The sequence below is a fragment of the Diaphorina citri genome, unplaced genomic scaffold, assembly GCF_000475195.1.
Source record: "Diaphorina citri unplaced genomic scaffold, Diaci psyllid genome assembly version 1.1 scaffold18, whole genome shotgun sequence".
NCBI lineage: Eukaryota > Metazoa > Arthropoda > Insecta > Hemiptera > Psyllidae > Diaphorina > Diaphorina citri.
Window position 1 is genome coordinate 264,690 of NW_007377456.1, and position 20,362 is coordinate 285,051.

Consider the following 20,362-nt stretch of genomic DNA (forward strand, 5'->3'; position numbering starts at 1 on the left):
TACACGGCACAAAAATGGACAAAAGTTCAGTCAAAATTGATTAAGGCTCAATTAGAGCTGAAGGATAAATGGCTTTTATATTATCACAGACTCAAATTGGAAATTAAAGTTTAAACTTTACAAAATATTTACAAATTTATCTACAATATTATAAAAAAAATAGAGAGACTTTTCAAAAAAATACACGGCACAAAAATGGACAAAAGTTCAGTCAAAATTGATTAAGGCTCAATTAGAGCTGAAGGATAAATGGCTTTTTTGATTAGATATTCGTTTTTATTCGTGCATTAAATTGTGCTACTACTAGGCTTGAATATTCAATCCTACATCAGTACTGTGGTAACACGCACAACTAAATGACACTTAAGTACGAAAAGCGGTCTAGAATAGCTAAACTGATTCGAAAATTGCCCACAATAAGTACAAAAAAAGCACATTTTACCAAATGACACTTAAGTACGAAAAGCGGTCTAGAATAGCTAAACTGATTCGAAAATTGCCCACAATAAGTACAAAAAAGCACATTTTACATCAACCAGTGAGAAAAGCCATAAAAATATCATTCTAATCAAATAGGTAAACAAATTCATGACTCAATTATTGCAGTAAAATTTTGATTTTTAAAAAAGAACATTCGAAAGGTAAACAAATTCATGACTCAATTATTGCAGTAAAATTTTGATTTTTAAAAAAGAACATTCGAAAAAAAAGCCATAAAAAATATCATTCTAATTAAATAGGTAAACAAATTCATGACTCAATAATTGCAGTAAAATTTTGATTTTTAAAAAAGAACATTCGAAAAAAATATGACACAAACTTGTACAATAACATTTACATTAAAACAAATGTATGACACATTATTCTTTACATTCAAATTCAATAACTACATAAACTAAGTATGTATAAGTAAGTACATGAAAACATTTTTTTGATTTTTATAAAAATCTAAAATTTCGTACCTAAAGTGTAAAGTGTTCGAAATTCAATTTGCTATTCAAACTAAAAGAATTTTAGAAATCACTTTAGTCCGGAATTTGGAACACTTTATTAAAATACACACTCGAAAACTACGAGTAAGTAAATTTCATAATTTTCGTATTTATAAAATACAACGTTCAAATCCAAGAGGGCGTTGGATATTGGAAGACCATTGGTAACACAAAATATATCGGTGTTAATGAATAAAATCAAATTTTATAGGTCATGTCTAGGTAAAGGTACAACTCTGTTTGTTAGATAAGTAGTACGGGCTAGGATTTGTCCACTTTAGTCCGGAATTTGGAACACTTTATTAAAATACACACTCGAAAACTACGAGTAAGTAAATTTCATAATTTTCGTATTTATAAAATACAACGTTCAAATCCAAGAGGGCGTTGGATATTGGAAGACCATTGGTAACACAAAATATATCGGTGTTAATGAATAAAACACACTCGAAAACTACGAGTAAGTAAATTTCATAATTTTCGTATTTATAAAATACAACGTTCAAATCCAACACAAAATATATCGGTGTTAATGAATAAAATCAAATTTTATAGGTCATGTCTAGGTAAAGGTACAACTCTGTTTGTTAGATAAGTAGTACGGGCTAGGATTTGTCATGAGGTAAAATTAACTAGAGTGCGTGGATTTCTAGATCTCTTTTCAAGAGTGGCAAACTTGTTTACTTATATCCTCAGCTCATTATCTGTACTTTGATGTCTTTGTCTAATATGATGAGGAGGTACACCAGGGGGGTGTAGAGGGGAGATGGAGGGGGATCTATTAGCTAGAGGGGAGAGGGAGGGAGAGAAGGAAGGTGACATGGCAGCTGAGGTAGGAAAGTTAGCAGGATCATGACTAATAGGTGATCGTGGTAATAATAATAACTGAGGCTGAAGATGAGAGGCCCTGGCCGCTAGCATAGGGGCTGCTATAGACCGAGGAGCGACATTCGTTAGCAGGGGCGGTGGTACAGTCTTCACTACAGGAGGTATACTTTTACTTTTACTACTAGAGGCGCCACTAGCACCACTCTTCACAGAGGCAGCATCATCCTTCAACCTTGCTATCTCCGAGAACACATGGGCTAGGGGTTGATACTGGGGTCCCCAGTCCAGGAGATAGTCCCAGTTATAACTCCCTGTTAGTTCTTCCTCACTATGTACAATAGAGCTGAGGGACCCTGTCATACTGGGTCTCCCACACACTACATCCTCCCCGCCCCTCTCACTCCCTACATCACTAAGTTTAGCATAAATCAGAGTACTAACATCAGGGTCAGGCTCTTCAAATACATTGAGCTGAGGATCCATGGGCCCCGCACTAGCAGTACCTATAGACCCTGGGGCCGTGGCCATCTCTACTATACCAAGCCTGGCCAGATACTCCTGTGTATTATGTACAGACATATTATCCTCTTCCTTCCTCCTTCCCTCATTGATCATCCTGATCTCTTCATCCTCTACATTGGGTCAGGCTCTTCAAATACATTGAGCTGAGGGTCCATGGGCCCCGCACTAGCAGTACCTATAGACCCTGGGGCTGTGGCCATCTCTACTATACCAAGCCTGGCTAGATACTCCTGTGTATTATGTACAGACATATTATCCTCTTCCTTCCTCCTTCCCTCATTGATCATCCTGATCTCTTCATCCTCTACATCATCACCATCCTCTGCACTCCCCCTCCCACTAGAACCTGACTGATCTGAACCTGATAACTCTGAGGTAGCAGCAGCAGAGTTAGAACCACTTGCATTATTCCTATAGGTAGGGATCTCATCATACTTGGGAGGACTTGCTACACCGACACTACTGCCTCGTATAGGAATTGTATCAAATGAGCCAGGATCTACATAGTTATTTTCAGACGTGGTAGCATTCGATAGACCTGGCTTGTTCACTTTCTTCTGACGTCTGTTCTTCAAGTGAAGAAATACAAAGATCCCTGCTGATGCTATGATGATTAGTAGAAAGATAACAAGTAATGTGATAGCCCAGTTTGTAACACCACTACTAGATGAAGCAGATACAGTATTACCTTCTATATGATTAGTACCGGTGTATCCTAGAGGATCAATAGCAATCTCTACGACGCTCATGTTAGTGAGAGAACCTTGTCGTCCTGAACTAGCAGTAATCACAAGACTAATATCCTGTCCAGTCTCTAAACCATCCAACTTCTTCTTGATGAGCACAGCACCTGTTGTTCTATTCACCTTGAAGAAGGAATGCTGAGATGTCAACTGATAGACAACACGACCATCAGGACCTTTATCTCTATCCGTAGCAGTCACATGTCCTACGACATAACCTACTGGTAGATCCGTACCAGACAAGATAAACTTGAATGTTCTCTCTGTGAACTGTGGATGGAACTCATCTCTGCTTTCTATTTCAACACGGACTTTGACCTTACAGGTTCTACCACCACTATCAGTAGATAGCAAGGTGAATGCATACCGACTCCTCGCCTCATAATCAAACACTGCATTGGTCGTGACCAAACCAGTGAGCGCGTCCACACGGAATAGTTTCCAGGAGTCATCCACATCTGTATAGCCAGACGCTGCTGCTGAGATAATGGAATAGTTCAGTTTACCATAATCTCCCTTGTCCATGTCTGTGGCTCTGGCTGTGAAGACAGAAGATCCGATGGGTTCATTCTCTCCTACAAACTCCAAGTATTCTGTAATAGGGAACTTGGGTGCATTATCATTCTCATCCTGCAGTGTTATCTTCAAGTGTGTAATGGAGGACAGTGGTGAATCTAGAGGGGGCTTGCCTCCGTCCTCTACTTTGAGTATAAGTAGATGTTCAGAGGAGCCAGTGTCGTAGTCTAGAGGTTGTTGTACAGATAGAACACCAGTGAGAGGATCCACAGCGAATAACTCTTCCTCGTTACCAGAAGTTATTTCAAACCGTACATCAGAGTTGGGTGGTAGATCCACATCAGTGGCAGTCAGCCTCAGTATGGTATGACCTACAGGAACACCTTCGGATAATGTGACAGCAGTTTAAATAGTTCTTCCTCGTTACCAGAAGTTATTTCAAACCGTACATCCGAGTTGGGTGGTAGATCCACATCAGTGGCAGTCAGCCTCAGTATGGTATGACCTACAGGAACACCTTCGGATAATGTGACAGCAGTTTCAACACCCAGGAAGTGCGGTGTGTTATCATTAGCATCTTCTATGATAATATTGACCAGAGCAGAAGAACTATTGGGACCAGAACTAATCCAGAGTTTATAGGAGTCACACGATTCACGATCCAAGTCTTTCACTATGATCAGCTCACCAGTTTTACTGAAATCAAACACAAAATTGAACATAGGTCAGAGAAGAAGCAAAGTACAATACCTAAGCATGAATTCTGGTCATAAATGTCATGATTTTACATGACCTGGACCCTGGACCTTCAAATCCGCAGTTCGCCAAGACATAGGTAACACAATTCAGGTATAGGTAGGTTTGAGAGAATTACTCCTATGATTTACGTGACATCTGGTCATAAATGTCGATCTTATTTTACATGACCTGGACCTTCAAATCCGCAGTTCGCCAAGACATAGGTAACACAATTCAGGTATAGGTAGGTTTGAGAGAATTACTCCTATGATTTACGTTAGATCAAGATTCTATAGTACGAAGCACAATAGGACATAATGACAACTTACCTATTGATAAGGAAATGTCCAAGATCATCCCCGCTGATAATGTCGTAAGATGTCATATCATCAATAAGACCTGCCGATGCTACCTTCAATATAACACTACCACGCGGTGTATCTTCCCGTACAGATATTCTGAAACACAATGTATGACATGAATATATATTAGAATGTGGAACGAAATAGAAAGAATTTTCCCTACAGATTTAACTAGGGATAAATAATAGAGAGAGAAACAATCAATAATTTATTGATGAGCTGCCTAGAGTCTGGACTGACACAGCATACAACTCAAACAGACATGTTACATTAAAATCAAATTGAAAAGATTAAAACCTTTTTTTAAAAACATGGATACCTATTTATCGCATGAAAGTTCAATTTTTTCCAAGGATATATTCGTACATAGAAGACAGCAAAAGAAACATTTATCATAAACAAAAGAACTGACACTTCTATCTACACCAACAAAAGAAGCCAGGCTGCATAAAGCGTGCCGGGAGGCGCGCGAACGTCAAGAGTTCGAAGCGCCATCGCCACCCGGCCTATATTAACACGAAATTGAGTTTTATGTTTTTTCGGCATTTTCAACTCTCAACTTTCCTTTAACTTTAAGCAAATTTCATTTCATTCTCTTACCTGGTATGGAAGCCTGATAGAAATGTTGCGAGAAGACCGGCGGATTGTCATTATAATCAAGCACATTGAGAGTGAGCGTAGTCTGAGCGGAGTGGGCCATATCTGACGCTGATACACTCAGACGGTACTGCTTAGTGGTCTCGTAGTCCAGAGGTCGGCGTAATAGTATTCGACCACTGTACTGGTCAATACTGAAAGTGTCATCGCTGTCTAGGAGAGTATAGGTGAGGGGAGGGTTGGTGTCGACGTCGTTGGCTGTCACTGCGGTCAGAACACTGCCCACTGCTTTGTCTGTGGAAATGAGAGAGTTGAAAGTGAGATAAATTGACGGCAAGAGTATGAGACGAACTTACACAGGTCTATGAAATATGACTCTAAAATTTTGCGAAGGTCTATTTACAGATTCCTCTTTCTTTCCTCTGTCCAATTTGATGAGGGAAAACTAAAATAGACAAAGAAAATTATAAAGATCACCCCCTATATTTACAGATTCCTCTTTCTTTCCTCTGTCCAATTTGATGAGGGAAAACTAAAATAGACAAAGAAAATTATAAAGATCACCCCCTACCCGCCCTTCAAATAATCCACAGGTTCCAGGGTTCCGCGTTCTATTTCTGGAAATCTCTTGCCAATACAACATAACTTACTTTCACTAATCTTCACGCTGCTATGGGGCGGGAACGTGGGCTGGTTGTCATTCACATCAATGATATTGATCTTCACCATGGCAGTGCCGGGGAAAGAATTTTCCCTACAGATTTAACTAGGGATAAATAATAGAGAAACAATCAATAATATATTGATGAGCTGCCTAGAGTCTGGATTGCCAGATGACACAGCATACAACTCAAACAGACATGTTACATTGAAATCAAATTGAAAAGATTAAAATCTTTTTTAAAAACATGGATATTAGTGTGTTTCTCGAGTTAACGTAGAAACACACTACTATCACGTCCTAATTTTAGTTCAAATATCTCTGTCTTCTTACTTCTTATCCAACATAACTAAGAACTAGTCTTACAAGTAGGAGTAGGTATTGGGGAGGTTTTACTTTGGTATTTATTTTCTGATGTCGTGTGGTGATATTGACCGAGTGGTTCGATGACTCTCAAATCGAAGGTTCTACGTTCAAATCCTGGTGTTTTTTTTTTTTTTTTTTTTTTTTTTTTTTTTTTTAACTAGGGATAAATAATAGAGAGAAAAACAATCAATAATTTATTGATGAGCTGCCCAGAGTAGAGTCTGGATTGCTAGATGACACAGCATACAACTCAAACAGACATGTTACATTAAAATAAAATTGAAAAGATTAAAATATTTTTAAAAAACATGGATATTAGTGTGTTTCTCGAGTTAACGTAGAAACACACTACTATCACGCCCTCACGTCACGTGACGCGATAGTAGTGTAGCTGTCCCGTACGAAATTACCTACAATATTATGGGAAAACTTTGAACTACATCTTTCTGACTCCCAAGGAGCTGACGGGAGGTGATAGTAGGGCGTTTCTACCTTAAGATACAACAAAACAAGACACGTCAATTTTTTGTCACCACTTTTTACTTTCTTTTTTTCATGGAATCGAACCCAGGACACTTGTCAACTCACCTGAACTCATCCTGGGTGAACTTGAGCCTCGCTCGTCCTCCTATATTCTCTACATAGATCCTCACAGGCACAGTACTGGAGAGGGAAGGAGACCCTGAGTCTCTTGCCAGGTCTGACTCCCTAGGAGCTGACGGGACCTTATAGTAGGGCGTTTCTACCTTTAGATACAACAAAACAAGACACGTCATATTTTTGTCACCACTTTTTTTTTTCATTGAATCGAACCCAGGACACTTGTCAACTCACCTGAACTCATCCTGGGTGAATTTGAGCCTCGCTCGTCCTCCTATATTCTCTACATAGATCCTCACAGGCACAGTACTGGAGAGGGAAGGAGACCCTGAGTCTCTTGCCATCACCACGAGATCGAAGATACCCTGTAATCAGATAATACAAGGTTATTATTAGTTATGAAATCTTTGTTTTGTAGCCTATATCAAATGTCAGCCCGAAGCAATCACTTTAGTTAGGGCTGATTGAGAGGCTGACGAAAAACGCCGATCCCGTCTGTACAAAGGAAAAGGCGAAGGAAAAGAAGAAGATTAGCTGTTATTAGCTCTGCCACGGTGGTGTAGAGGTCAAGACGTCCGCCCGATAGAGGACTCGGGTTCAATCCCCGCCAAGATCTAAAAAATTATCCACAACTTTACTTCAGAATTTTTTTAAGAGGTTTGATATAGGGGTTTATAACAATGGACAATGGAGGTCTTTAAGTTAAAGTAACAAAAACACTGCCGTTCCAAGGAAGAACCTATTGTGTTTAGGATACAATAAACCCACAATTTAGCGCTTATAGGGCAGGCGCGCTACCTTTCAAGCTAACTAGGAGGGATAAATCAGAGGAATTCATGGATTAGCCTACCATTAAATTTCGAAATACATATTAGATTTTAGATTATTCTCTTACCTGATTGGAGTATCCTCTAAAGCTGGATCGGTTAGCATAGATGTCCCCTGTCTTATCATCATATTAGATTTTAGATTATTCTCTTACCTGATTGGAGTATCCTCTAAAGCTGGATCGGTTAGCATAGATGTCCCCTGTCTTATCATCAATGATAAAGCCGCCACTGGTCGGGTTGACTAGTGAGTAGTGCAGGACTGAATTAACACCCGAGTCTAAATCAGTGGCGTTCACAGTCAGTATCTTGTCTCCATCTCTCAGTTCTGGGGGAAAATAAAGGAAAAATATTATTTACCTATTATTTATCGCATGCAAGTTTAATTTTTTTCCAAGGATATATTCGTACATAGAAGACAGCAAAAGAAACATTTATCATAAACAAAAGAACCGACACTTCTATCTACACTTCCAACAAAAGAAGCCAGGCTGCATAAAGCGTGCCGGGAGGCGCGCGAACGTCAAGAGTTCGAAGCGCCATCGCCACCCGGCCTATATTTGGATACCGCGAACAATCCGCGAATACCGCGAACAAGCCGCGGATATCTAGAACTAACTGTGTATAACTTAAAATAATGCAATGTAACTTCTATCCCAATAACCAAATAGGAATATCCAAACCTATGATCAAAATGTAGGAGAAACCTCCCCTTAACCCCCTACATTTCCCCTGACCCCCTACTTTCATTTATGGTAGTAGGGGGTCAAGGGGAGGTTTCTTTAGACCTAGATTTTTGTCAGAGAGTTTTATGTTTTTTCGGCATTTTCAACTCTCAACTTTTCCCCCACTTTCCTTTAACTTTAAGCAAATTTCATTTTAACTTACCTGGTATGGAAGCCTGATAGAAATGTTGCGAGAAGACCGGCGGATTGTCATTATAATCAAGCACATTGAGAGTGAGCGTAGTCTGAGCGGAGTGGGCCATATCTGACGCTGATACACTCAGACGGTACTGCTTAGTGGTCTCGTAGTCCAGAGGTCGGCGTAATAGTATTCGACCACTGTACTGGTCAATACTGAAAGTGTCATCGCTGTCTAGGAGAGTATAGGTGAGGGGAGGGTTGGTGTCGACGTCGTTGGCTGTCACTGCGGTTAGAACACTGCCCACTGCTTTGTCTGTGGAAATGAGAGAGTTGAAAGTGAGATAAATTGACGGCAAGAGTATGAGACGAACTTACACAGTTCATTCTCTCTTCTGATTTCAGATTGGAAGGTTCTCTCTTCCTGATCCCTCTCTACTCTCTCTCATGTCTCCAAAGATTCCAACATGGTTTTTTGAAACCCAAGAGTTCCCATTAGATTATTTAAGATAACCAAGGAGTCTTTCCTATGTAACTTTTCACGAGAAATCGATTGGTGTACATTTGGAGTCTCTAAGAATGACGGTTCTCGAATTATGTGCGCTTTTAACGAGTCAAAGTCGAAACATACTTATGGAAAGAGGAAGCGAATACGATACATATGTAACTTCAAGTTCCGGAAAATCCCAAGTTAATAAATAATATTACGACCTGTGTTTTATTTACATGGTGTATATGAACTGTATAAAGTATAAAGAAGAAGCAACTTCTAGCACTTCACTCACCTGGAGCACTTCATTTCCATTGGGCGTATTCTCGGCGATATTGATGACATAGCTCGCATTCTGGAACTTCAACACGGGTGCTCCGTCACTCATTTCCCCGACACGAATCTCTACCAGTCCCGTGGCACTCAGCGGTGGGTTCCCCTTGTCTGTCGCCATCACCTCGAGACCGAAATATTTGCCCGTTTCACCAACGAGGGAAGAGGTCGCAGACACGACCCCTGTGTTCGGGTTTATTCGGAATTTGTTATTCGGGGACTCGAAGACAAATTTGTATACGATCTCAGCGTTTTGACCCTCGTCGGCATCACTCGCGGATATTCGTAGAATGTCGTGTCCTGGTTGTGTGTACGAGGGGATGGTTACGGTGAAAGGGTAGCGACTGAAGGCGGGTGCGTTGTCGTTGACATCTTCAATACCGATGTGAACAGGTACACGGGCTGAGCGTCTATCGTAGCGACCTCCATCGGTAGCGACCACGAGGAAGTAATAGGAGGAGCGGCTCTCACGGTCGAATAACCTGGGGAAGAGAGTAGATATAGTTAATGAAGAGTGTTCTGACGTACTCTAGCATGCAGTTCTGAGGAGCTTTCCTTTTCATAAAACATAAAACACCATAATCAGTTATTTCATTTTCGTCACTTACTAAACCCTTTATCTCCTTTGAAGGCTTTATTCGCTACATGTTAGTAGTCGAGAAAAAAGGACTAGTCGATCCCCTGGGTAACTAAAAGATCTGAAACCCATGAGATGAAACACCTACAATACAGATTAGTAAAAAGTTGCAATACTCACGTTGTTGTGGTGATAGCTCCCGTGGTGTTGTCAATATGGAAGTCAGTGGCTGCCACCTGGGATAGAGAAATAGAAGAATTCATTAGAATTTAGAAAGTCTAGTCCTATACACCACCTAGGTAGGTGTGACGTTACTTCAGTGATAAATATTAGCCTAAAGGCCCATGTTTGTTGCTGAATCAGTGGCTGCCACCTGGGATAGAGAAATAGAAGAATTCATTAGAATATAGAAAGTCTAGTCCTATACACCACCTAGGTAGGTGTGACGTTACTTCAGTGATAAATATTAGCCTAAAGGCCCATGTTTGTTGCTGAAATGGCCTAAAGGTCAATGTAATGGACGAAAGCCGTTATTTTATTTATTTTTTTCTTTTAAGAGGTTTGATAGAGGGAACTGTAACTGCTAAGGTCTTATCGTCCCGAAATCGAAGAGAGAAGGAAGAGAATTTAATGGACGAAAGCCGTTATTTTTTTCTTTTAAGAGGTTTGATAGAGGGAACTGTAACTGCTAAGGTCTTATCGTCCCGAAATCGAAGAGAGAAGGAAGAGCGGATAGGAGAAAGCCAGCTGTTCCGAGAACGAACATCATCCGTTCAGGATAAAATTCGCCCCGGACAGGAATTGAACCCCCGGCCTAGCGCTTACAACGCAGACGCGCTACCCTCCAAGTTACTCTAAGGATAAAATTCGCCCCGGACAGGAATTGAACCCCCGGCCTAGCGCTTACAACGCAGACGCGCTACCCTCCAAGTTACTCTAGATTGGGTATGAAGTACGTAGGTACTCATTCTCATCTCTTAAAAAAAAAAGACCTTTGGAATTCTTTTTTGCAATCAGCGATTCACATATTGGGTTTAGAAGTGTGACGTCAATGCAATATAGTTAAAATAGTTATTAAGAACCTATTATAGTAAATAACTTTATTTATAGCTAAATAACTGTTAACTAATGTAAAACCACTTCCCTGTCCTTTGTTTGAATCACGCTACACATCGGATGATCCCCTGCAGAGATCAAACCATCGGACCACACTAAGTCAGGCCGGCGAGATAAGGAGCCCGGAGTATAAAAGCTCCCGCTGGCAAAAGCTTAGGCACAGTCACTCACCAGTTCTCATATCGGTAAGTACTTTAGAGTTTATAGTTTAGTATTTCATTACTTTAAAAGAGATGAGAATGAGTACCTACTTCATACCCAATCTAGAGTAACTTGGAGGGTAGCGCGTCTGCGTTGTAAGCGCTAGGGTTACTTTAAATTTAATATTCTAATTTCTCGTGTTTACCTACTAACGTGAGTGAAAAATAATTTTCACAAAAAGAACCAACAAAATCTGAACTTTCATTTTCATTACTTTAAATATTCTAATTTCTCGTGTTTACCTACTAACGTGAGTGAAAAATAATTTTCACAAAAAGAACCAACAAAATCTGAACTTTCATTTTCTCAGTGGGTAAACTAACTCATTTCTTCCAAGTGATTTTTTTTTTTTTTTAACTTTACATGTTTTACTAAATTTCATACCTAGTTCTACCAGAAAATAAACAAGATGGGCTTGCATATTTCCTTCTTTGTCAAAGAATCAAGGTAAGGTGTATGTATGAAGGTAAAATATAGAGTTAACAATTTCTGAAAAGGAGATTTTAGTTGGTTTTCGCATCAAACAAATTACAAACCAAGTGTGGATAAGGTGCTAATTCATCATTAGTTCGTTACATATACGAGTAGGTGAATATGTATGAAGATCTAAAAGGACAGGAGTTTAGTGGATTGTCAAAGAATCAAGGTAAGGTGTATGTATGAAGGTAAAATATTTAACAATTTCTGAAAAGGAGATTTTAGTTGGTTTTCGCATCAAACAAATTACAAACCAAGTGTGGATAAATAAGGTGCTAATTCATCATTTAGTTCGTTACATATACGAGTAGGTGAATATGTATGAAGAGCTATTTAATCACTTGGCCATAATTAATCTCCTAATAAGGAGCCAAAATAACTTTGATCAACGATTTTGATAACAAACTAAATTTTGCTGATACTCCATAAACTCCATATCCTGCTGATGTTCAATCCTTCTGAATCAGCAAGAAATGGGAATCCTTCTAAATCTATTAGCTTACCTAACTATCCGACCTCAAAACCGAACTTTCAACACTAGAACAATAACTATCACTCACCTGCACCACAAAGGTTCCCTAAAGAAGCCAAATTTAGATTCTGAGTCTGAGATACCTAGTTATGGTCAACAGGAAGAACATAATAATCTCTACTGTGAAATCCTGAAGTCGCAAAGAACACTTGTGATGTTCCCTTTCGGTTGCAATGAACAGGCGACCTTTTAGTACTGAAATGCCGCCTACGATGTATAATAGATAATATTACAACAATTTTTAACAACTGGAATATCCTCTCAATGCTTGGATGGTGAGAGCTGAGAGCTATTACAATATACTCCAAGTCAGAAACGTAATGTAGAGGCATATCTTGTCATAATAAGTCCACCTGAACAATAAGGAGAAACAATATTAGAAGAGTTTGATGGTGACCATTAAAGACCAAGAATAGTCAAAACGGTATACCTTGAATATACCTTGTCTATCCTGCTGGGAAAGGACTGAAAAGTCAGTCCCTTTACCCCCGCAGTCTATTCTGACTCCTCACATAAAGTAAATTTAATCTTCTCTTTCTACGCCTTTTCCCGATCCACCTGAACAATAACCATAGGAGAAACAATATTAGAAGAGTGCTAAGGTGAATATTTAGGACCAAGAACAGTCAAAACAGTAAAAAGAAGAGAGAGAGAGAGAGAGAAAAAAAAAATCTGCTGGGAAAGTCCCTTTACCCCCGCAGTCTATTCCCACTCCTGCACATAAAGTAAAATCAAAAAAAAAAATCTGCTGGGAAAGTCCCTTTACCCCCGCAGTCTATTCCCACTCCTGCACATAAAGTAAAATCAATCTTCTTTTTCTACACCTTTTCCCGTGTACATACGGGGTCGGCGTTTTTCGTCAGCCTCTCAATCAGCCCCACATGAAGTAAATTCAATATCACACCCTAATTATAATAGAATGAAATAAAATTAAATCTTACCTGAGCTACAACCACTAGGTTGAGTTCTGCGTGTAGTTCATAATCCAAGAGACGACTATCTCGCACCCGTATAATACCGGTGGTCGGCGTGTTTCGTCAGCCTCTCAATCAGCCCTACATAAAGTAAATTCAATATCACACCCTAATAGAGTGAAATAAAATTAATAAAATTCAATCTTACCTGAGCTACAACCACTAGGTTGAGTTCTGCGTGTAGTTCATAATCCAAGAGACGACTATCTCGCACCCGTATAATACCGGTATCTCTATCCAGATCAAATATACCAGCCTCGTTACCGGAACCAAAACTGTAACTAATACGTTGCCGGCGACCGTCTGACTTGAATGCTGAGATCTGGAGGGGATGGAAAAGAGTTGAAGTATTAATTAGATAGTAGTTAATACTATCATCGGGAGAAATTTTGTAATGTCAATTGTTTTCGGTCTCACTACAGATAAATGAAATCAGGATGTCTAATAAAAATAAAATTAAATGCCCTCAATTTCCCGGATACCGCGAACAATCCGCGAATACCGCGAACAATCCGCGAATACCGCGAACAAGCCGCGGATATCTAGAACTAACTGTGTATAACTTAAAATAATGCAATGTAACTTCAATGTCCTGAGTAACTAAAAGATCTGAAACCCTTAAGATGAAACACCTACAATACAGATTAGTAAAAAGTTGCAATACTCACGTTGTTGTGGTGATAGCTCCCGTGGTGTTGTCAATATGGAACGAGGCATCCGTTTCATTACTCAGCGAGAACACTAGCTTAGAGTTGACTCCTAGGTCTGCATCACTAGCAGACACCACCTGCACCACAGTACCCACTGGTACATCTTCTGGAATAGAAAGCGAGTACTGGGACACGGGGAAAATTGGGTTGTTGTCGTTTTGGTCCTCGACAATTATAGTCGTGTTGCAAGTTCCCACTAGAGGTCCTGGGTTCGATCCCTTGTCCTGGGCGGAAATGACGAGGTAGTATTTGGCTTGGAGTTCGCGGTCTAGAGATCGGGCTGTGAGTTGACCAGTGTGAGGGTCAATGTGGAACTTGTTACCTAGGTTACCACCTGGGGAGAGAGGAAACAAAGTATTAGATAAAGAGAAGTAGAATGCGCCTACAGCAAAAAAAAAAAAGAGAGACGAAGTGGATAGTATTCGATGGCGACTTCTATTATTCTTAAAATTGCCTAGAAAGGAAGACATCTTATTGCTTTTTGAAATTTCAACTAGTGGACCAAACTAGTACCCACAATCTAAAGGTGAATAATTGAAGACCCCTCTCCATTTAAGATAAAGTAAAACTAAAACTTTCAACTAGAATGTTTCAATACTCTGAAGATATATGTAGGTAACGATACGTCGTTAGGAGCGGCTACAGGCTTCAGTGTCAAGGTAAGAAATCGCCCACTACACCAGCACACTTCACTCAGAGCATTTCAATACTCTGAAGATATAGGTAACGATACGTCGTTAGGAGCGGCTACAGGCTTCAGTGTCAAGGTAAGAAATCGCCCACTACACCAGCACACTTCACTCAGAGCGCTCACAAAATATGAAACCACTCCGAGAACTATCAGAGAAATATAAAGAGGTGACGAGCTCAGCGATATTTCTAATCCAATTCAAACCCGCCCCGGGGCTTTGGTAAGTCAATAACGTTGGCTATCTGAATTGCAGATCAAATTACTAACAGCCTGGGCCCCTGCGCTAATACAATGTAGCCTGCATCCATAACCAAACTCTATATCACTAGTCCGAAGATATTGACGTATACAATGTAATGTGCATTATACTGAGTCGCGGCATAGAATGCGCTGCAAGATTGGAAGAAAACATTTAGTACATAGATATAGTTGATATTCGCCTGGATATAAGAAGCAATGCTAGGTTCCAATGACATGCCTTATTGTTCAGCCTTTTCTTCTTCAAGGTCAATATTTTTTACGTTCCTGCTTAACTTTGTATTTATTCACAACAAATAATAAATGGAAAATTATTAAATAAACAATTTTAAATAGATATCAATTTTTATTATTATTTTCTTTATATATTAGGTACTCGCCAAAGTGATAAAGATTTACTGGTTAAAAATTTCCTGGAAATCAGTTGATGGATTCTATACCTACCAAAGGACAAAATAAACTGTAATAACTGTACATTTGTTGAAATCGAAAGACAATGATTTACTTGGATCAAAACGCCCAATGCCAATTGGATTACTAGTCCGAAGATATTGACGTATACAATGTAATGTGCATTATACTGAGTCGCGGCATAGAATGCGCTGCAAGATTGGAAGAAAACATTTAGTACATAGATATAGTTGATATTCGCCTGGATATAAGAAGCAATGCTAGGTTCCAATGACATGCCTTATTGTTCAGCCTTTTCTTCTTCAAGGTCAATATTTTTTACGTTCCTGCTTAACTTTGTATTTATTCACAACAAATAATAAATGGAAAATTATTAAATAAACAATTTTAAATAGATATCAATTTTTTATTATTATTTTTTTATATATATTAGGTACTACTCGCCAAAGTGATAAAGATTTACTGGTTAAAAATTGCCTGGAAATCAGCTGATGGATTCTATACCTACCAAAGGACAAAATAAACTGTAATAACTGTACATTATTTGTTGAAATCGAAAGACAATGATTTATTTGGATCAAAACGCCCAATGCGAATTCGATTAGTTTCAACACTAATCGCACTACGGATAAACCTCATTGAACAGTAAATAATAGTAAGCTGATACGAGCAGTAAGCCTGCATTATCAATAATACGAGTAGTAAGCCAGCACTCACCTGTTATCGAGTATGTAATCTGACTGTTGAGTCCGAGATCCAAATCCGTGGTTCATTGAACAGTAAATAATTGTAAGCTAATACGAGCAGTAAGCCAGTATTATCAATAATACGAGTAGTAAGCCAGCACTCACCTGTTATCGAGTATGTAATCTGACTGTTGAGTCCGAGATCCAAATCCGTGGCGATGAACGTATGGACATTGGCCGCTTCACTATTCTCCGGTATTGTAATCGGATAGCAGGAACCGGACTTGAATTCCGGCGCGTTATCATTGACATCCAGTATCGTTATGAACACATTTGTCGTATCGTAATCTCCTGACTTGGAGTCAGTCACATGGACCACTAGATTGTATTGGTCCACGGTCTCCCGGTCTAAAGATCGAGCCAGAGTGACAACTCCGGTTTCGGCGTCGATTTTGAACATGTCATCTGCCACACCTGCCGGGATCATGTAGGTGAGGTTGTAGCCTGAAAAATGAGATATAAAGTACATGTGATAAAATGATTGAAATTTGTAAAATAAATAAGCATACAAGTAAATATACATATAATTTTATTGTTATCATAATCTGATTGATAATTCTGAAAGATCGGTCCCTAATGGCTGTATTACAAACACTACAAGCGTCCAGTAACATCGCAGTCCAGTTGGTTGCTGAATGCTCAGTTTCAATTGAATTTGTATTTTGTACCTGTACAGTGTACCTACAGTAGTGTGTTTTGTCCTGGATTGAATTGGAAATTAGAATGTTCTGACTAATGGGGTGGACGTTCCTCTTAAAATACTCGAATTCGTTTGATTCTTCCTTTCAATTTTTTCCGAATTCGTTTCGAATTGTTCTGACGTCACTCCAAGAACAAACATCTCGTGAAAGTTCCGAGAGCGAACGAAACAACGGTTTCTGTTTGGTTTCTTAAAATACCTACTCGAATTCGTTTGATTCTTCCTTTCAATTTTTTCCGAATTCGTTTCGAATTGTTCTGACGTCACTTCAAGAGCAAACATCTCGTGAAAGTTCCGAGAGCGAACGAAACAACGGTTTCTGTTTGGTTTGGATTTTATGATTCTCGGAATAAGACATAATAGTTGCAAGAGTTATCAGTAGTCGTAAAAGTGTGCAATAAAGTACATAGCGAGGCCGGTGGTTCACTTGAAGCGAAATGAGCTGCTCTTGTACTAATGAATGTTCGAAAGGACAGGAGTTTAGTGGATTGTCAAAGAATCAAGGTAAGGTGTATGCGTGTATGTATGAAGGTAAAATATAGAGTTAACAATTTCTGAAAAGGAGATTTTAGTTGGTTTTCGCATCAAACAAATTACAAACCAAGAAATCAAGGTAAGGCGTATGTATGAAGGTAAAATATAGAGTTAACAATTTTTGAAAAGGAGATTTTAGTTGGTTTTCGCAACAAACAAATTACAAACCAAGTGTGGATAAGGTGCTAATTCATCATTAGTTCGTTACATATACGAGTAGGTGAATATGTATGAAGATCTATTTAATCACTTGGCCATAATTAATCTCCTAATAAGGAGCCAAGTTATGGAACATGTCAACAGGAAGAACATAATAATCTCTACTGTGAAATCCTGAAGTCGCAAAGAACACTTGTGATGTTCCCTTTCGGGAGGAAAGCTAGCCGTTCCGAGAACAAACTTTATCTGTTTAGGATAAAATCCGCCCCGGGCGGTTATATAAAAAAAACTTGTTGTATTTTTATAATAAGGGGGGTGGGGGGGTGCAATCTTGAAAGTTCAGGGTTCCGCAAAGATGTTCACCTTTTGAAAGGGTTCCGCGGGCCAAACTAATTAAGAAACACTGGGATAGACAAATACGAGCATAATATTTCAGTATTCTACTGAGTGCCTGAGCTGTTTCCTTTAGCTGGGTCAAATTGATGATTTAAAATTGACTTTTGGTCATTAAATGTAGTCTCACTCTCACTTCCATTTTTACTAGTTTTACATTCATTTGTCTTGTCACATTGGATTAGCTTCACTAATGGTTCCCTGTTTGTTTCAGATCCTTCAAGTGACTGCCGTAGACCTGAGCTGTTTCCTTTAGCGGGGTCAAATTGATGATTTAAAATTGACTTTTGGTCGTAAAATGTAGCCTTATTTCCCATTTTTACTAGTTTTAGGTTCCTATTTGTACAAGTTTTACATTCATTTGTCTTGTCACATTGGATTAGCTTCACTAATGGTTCCCTGTTTGTTTCAGATCCTTCAAGTGACTGCCGTAGAAATTTGTCTTGTCACATTGGATTAGCTTCACTAATGGTTCCATGTTTGTTTCAGATCCTTCAAGTGACTGCCGTAGACCTGGACACTGGTAACAATGCTCGCATCACATACAAACTCATCCAGGACGACACTGCCGTAGACCTGGACACTGGTAACAATGCTCGCATCACATACAAACTCATCCAGGACGACAAACTGGTTCACGACACATTTCACATCATGCCGAACACTGGTTGGCTCTCACTCAAACAACCCATGGACCGGGAAACCCGTGATAAATTCCTCCTCAAGATCGCCGCTTGTGACAATGGTACTCCAGTGAGCACTGCCTACGCCACCGTGGCTATCAATGTCCTGGATGCCAATGATAACGATCCCAAGTTTTCCAAACAGGACTATGAGTTCAGCATTGAGGAGAATTTGCCGCGAGGAACTGTCGTGGGCAGTGTGAAGGCAACGGATGAGGATTTGGCCAGCAATGCAGCGTTGAGATACAGTCTGATTCCGAGCAACACGAGTTTCCAGATCAATCCGTTCTCAGGTAAGAAGAGTATTCTCTACTTGCACTCCGTTATACATATGTATTAGTAGAAGGACAATGTTCACTTGTTTGTATGTTGGTCAACACTTCGGTTGATGACCCACTCTACTCTCAAGTCTGAACTGAACAGTCCATTAGGTTCTAATTCATTCCAACTCAGCTTAGAGTTGACGCCTAGGTCTGCATCACTAGCAGACACCACCTGCACCACAGTACCCACTGGTACATCTTCTGGAATAGACAGCGAGTATTGGGACACCGGGAAAATTGGGTTGTTGTCGTTTTGGTCCTCGACAATTATAGTCGTGTTGCAAGTTCCCACTAGAGGTCCTGGGTTCGATCCCTTGTGTTTCGTATTTTCAACTTTCAACCAGTGTTCCTCTGTTCTTTTTATAACCTCAGCGCTCGTTTTAGTGTTCCGACATTTTTATACAGTCTAGTAGTAGGGTTTGCTATGAACTTTGCTATAGAAAATGTAAAGGCAGGCGCGTACATACCAGACTTGGGCCTTAGGTGAAGGTACCTACTTTCTAGTAATTTGCTGATGCTCCAGTGGTTGTACTCGTAGCCCTTTCCAATCAAATTCAAATACATTCTATAAATTCTAACTAGGATTATTATACCCCATAATATACAGTCTAGTAGTAGGGTTTGCTATGAACTTTGCTATAGAAAATGTAAAGACAGGCGCGTACATACCAGACTTGGGCCTTAGGTGAAGGTACCTACTTTCTAGTCATTTGCTGATGCTCCAGTGGTTGTACTCGTAGCCCTTTCCAATCAAATTCAAATACATTCTATAAATTCTAACTAGGATTATTATACCTACTTCCCAAGAAATACTATATCTGGACAGGGACATTGAGAAGTATTATTAATCCTTAGGAGTTAGCTTATTTAGAATCCAGGAAATATCCTGAAACCTTGGTGTATCGTTTTTCTCGAAAACCTGAACTCTGCCCTGTTTTGATGGAATATCACATCCATAGAATCAAAACCTCAGAAGTGTACATCTGTACGAATACATAAGAACATCACATAAATGTATTCCATGGTTTGACATTCGAATGATACCTGTGTAGTACTTTGACTCCGTATGGAGGGCTTTGGCTTTCTTGTGGTAAAGGACTCTAAATTTGCCTCCAGAATCGACCCCTTAATTGATATACCTATACCTCACGAACTAAACTTGACTGGCTTTCTACTACCCTCAACCAACCTCTCTTTTCCAATTCTAATGTTTTATCTGAACTATTCTCAATAGGTACACCAGATCTTTCCTAGGCACAGTGTAGTACTTTGACTCCGGAGGGCTTTGGCTTTCTTGTGGTAAAGGACTCGAAATTTGCCTCCAGAATCGACCCCTTAATTGATATACCTATACCTCACGAACTAAACTTGACTGGCTTTCTTCTACCCTCAACCAACCTCTCTTTTCCAATTCTAATGTTTTATCTGAACTATTCTCA

At 39.5% G+C, this 20,362-nt stretch overlaps 1 protein-coding gene across 1 annotated transcript in view; it reads right to left on the reverse strand.

Annotated features, from left to right (window-relative positions):
* Positions 1-1,630: 1,630 nt before the first annotated feature.
* The window catches only part of LOC103507959 (protein dachsous), a 31,375-nt gene continuing 12,643 nt past the window's right edge, over positions 1,631-20,362 (reverse strand). Inside the window, exons 6-23 of the mRNA XM_026822576.1 lie at positions 18,979-19,124; positions 18,384-18,547; positions 18,048-18,160; positions 16,237-16,575; positions 13,984-14,359; positions 9,342-9,920; positions 9,178-9,218; positions 8,641-8,988; positions 7,908-8,080; positions 7,160-7,290; positions 6,914-6,988; positions 5,949-6,052; positions 5,302-5,592; positions 4,925-4,952; positions 4,669-4,797; positions 4,065-4,297; positions 2,636-3,930; positions 1,631-2,441 (exon numbers count right to left, since the gene is read on the reverse strand). Coding sequence (XP_026678377.1) covers positions 1,677-2,441; positions 2,636-3,930; positions 4,065-4,297; positions 4,669-4,797; positions 4,925-4,952; positions 5,302-5,592; positions 5,949-6,052; positions 6,914-6,988; positions 7,160-7,290; positions 7,908-8,080; positions 8,641-8,988; positions 9,178-9,218; positions 9,342-9,920; positions 13,984-14,359; positions 16,237-16,575; positions 18,048-18,160; positions 18,384-18,547; positions 18,979-19,124 — 5,330 coding nt within the window. The 3' untranslated portion in view covers positions 1,631-1,676. The remainder of the gene's footprint in view (positions 2,442-2,635; positions 3,931-4,064; positions 4,298-4,668; positions 4,798-4,924; positions 4,953-5,301; positions 5,593-5,948; positions 6,053-6,913; positions 6,989-7,159; positions 7,291-7,907; positions 8,081-8,640; positions 8,989-9,177; positions 9,219-9,341; positions 9,921-13,983; positions 14,360-16,236; positions 16,576-18,047; positions 18,161-18,383; positions 18,548-18,978; positions 19,125-20,362) is intronic.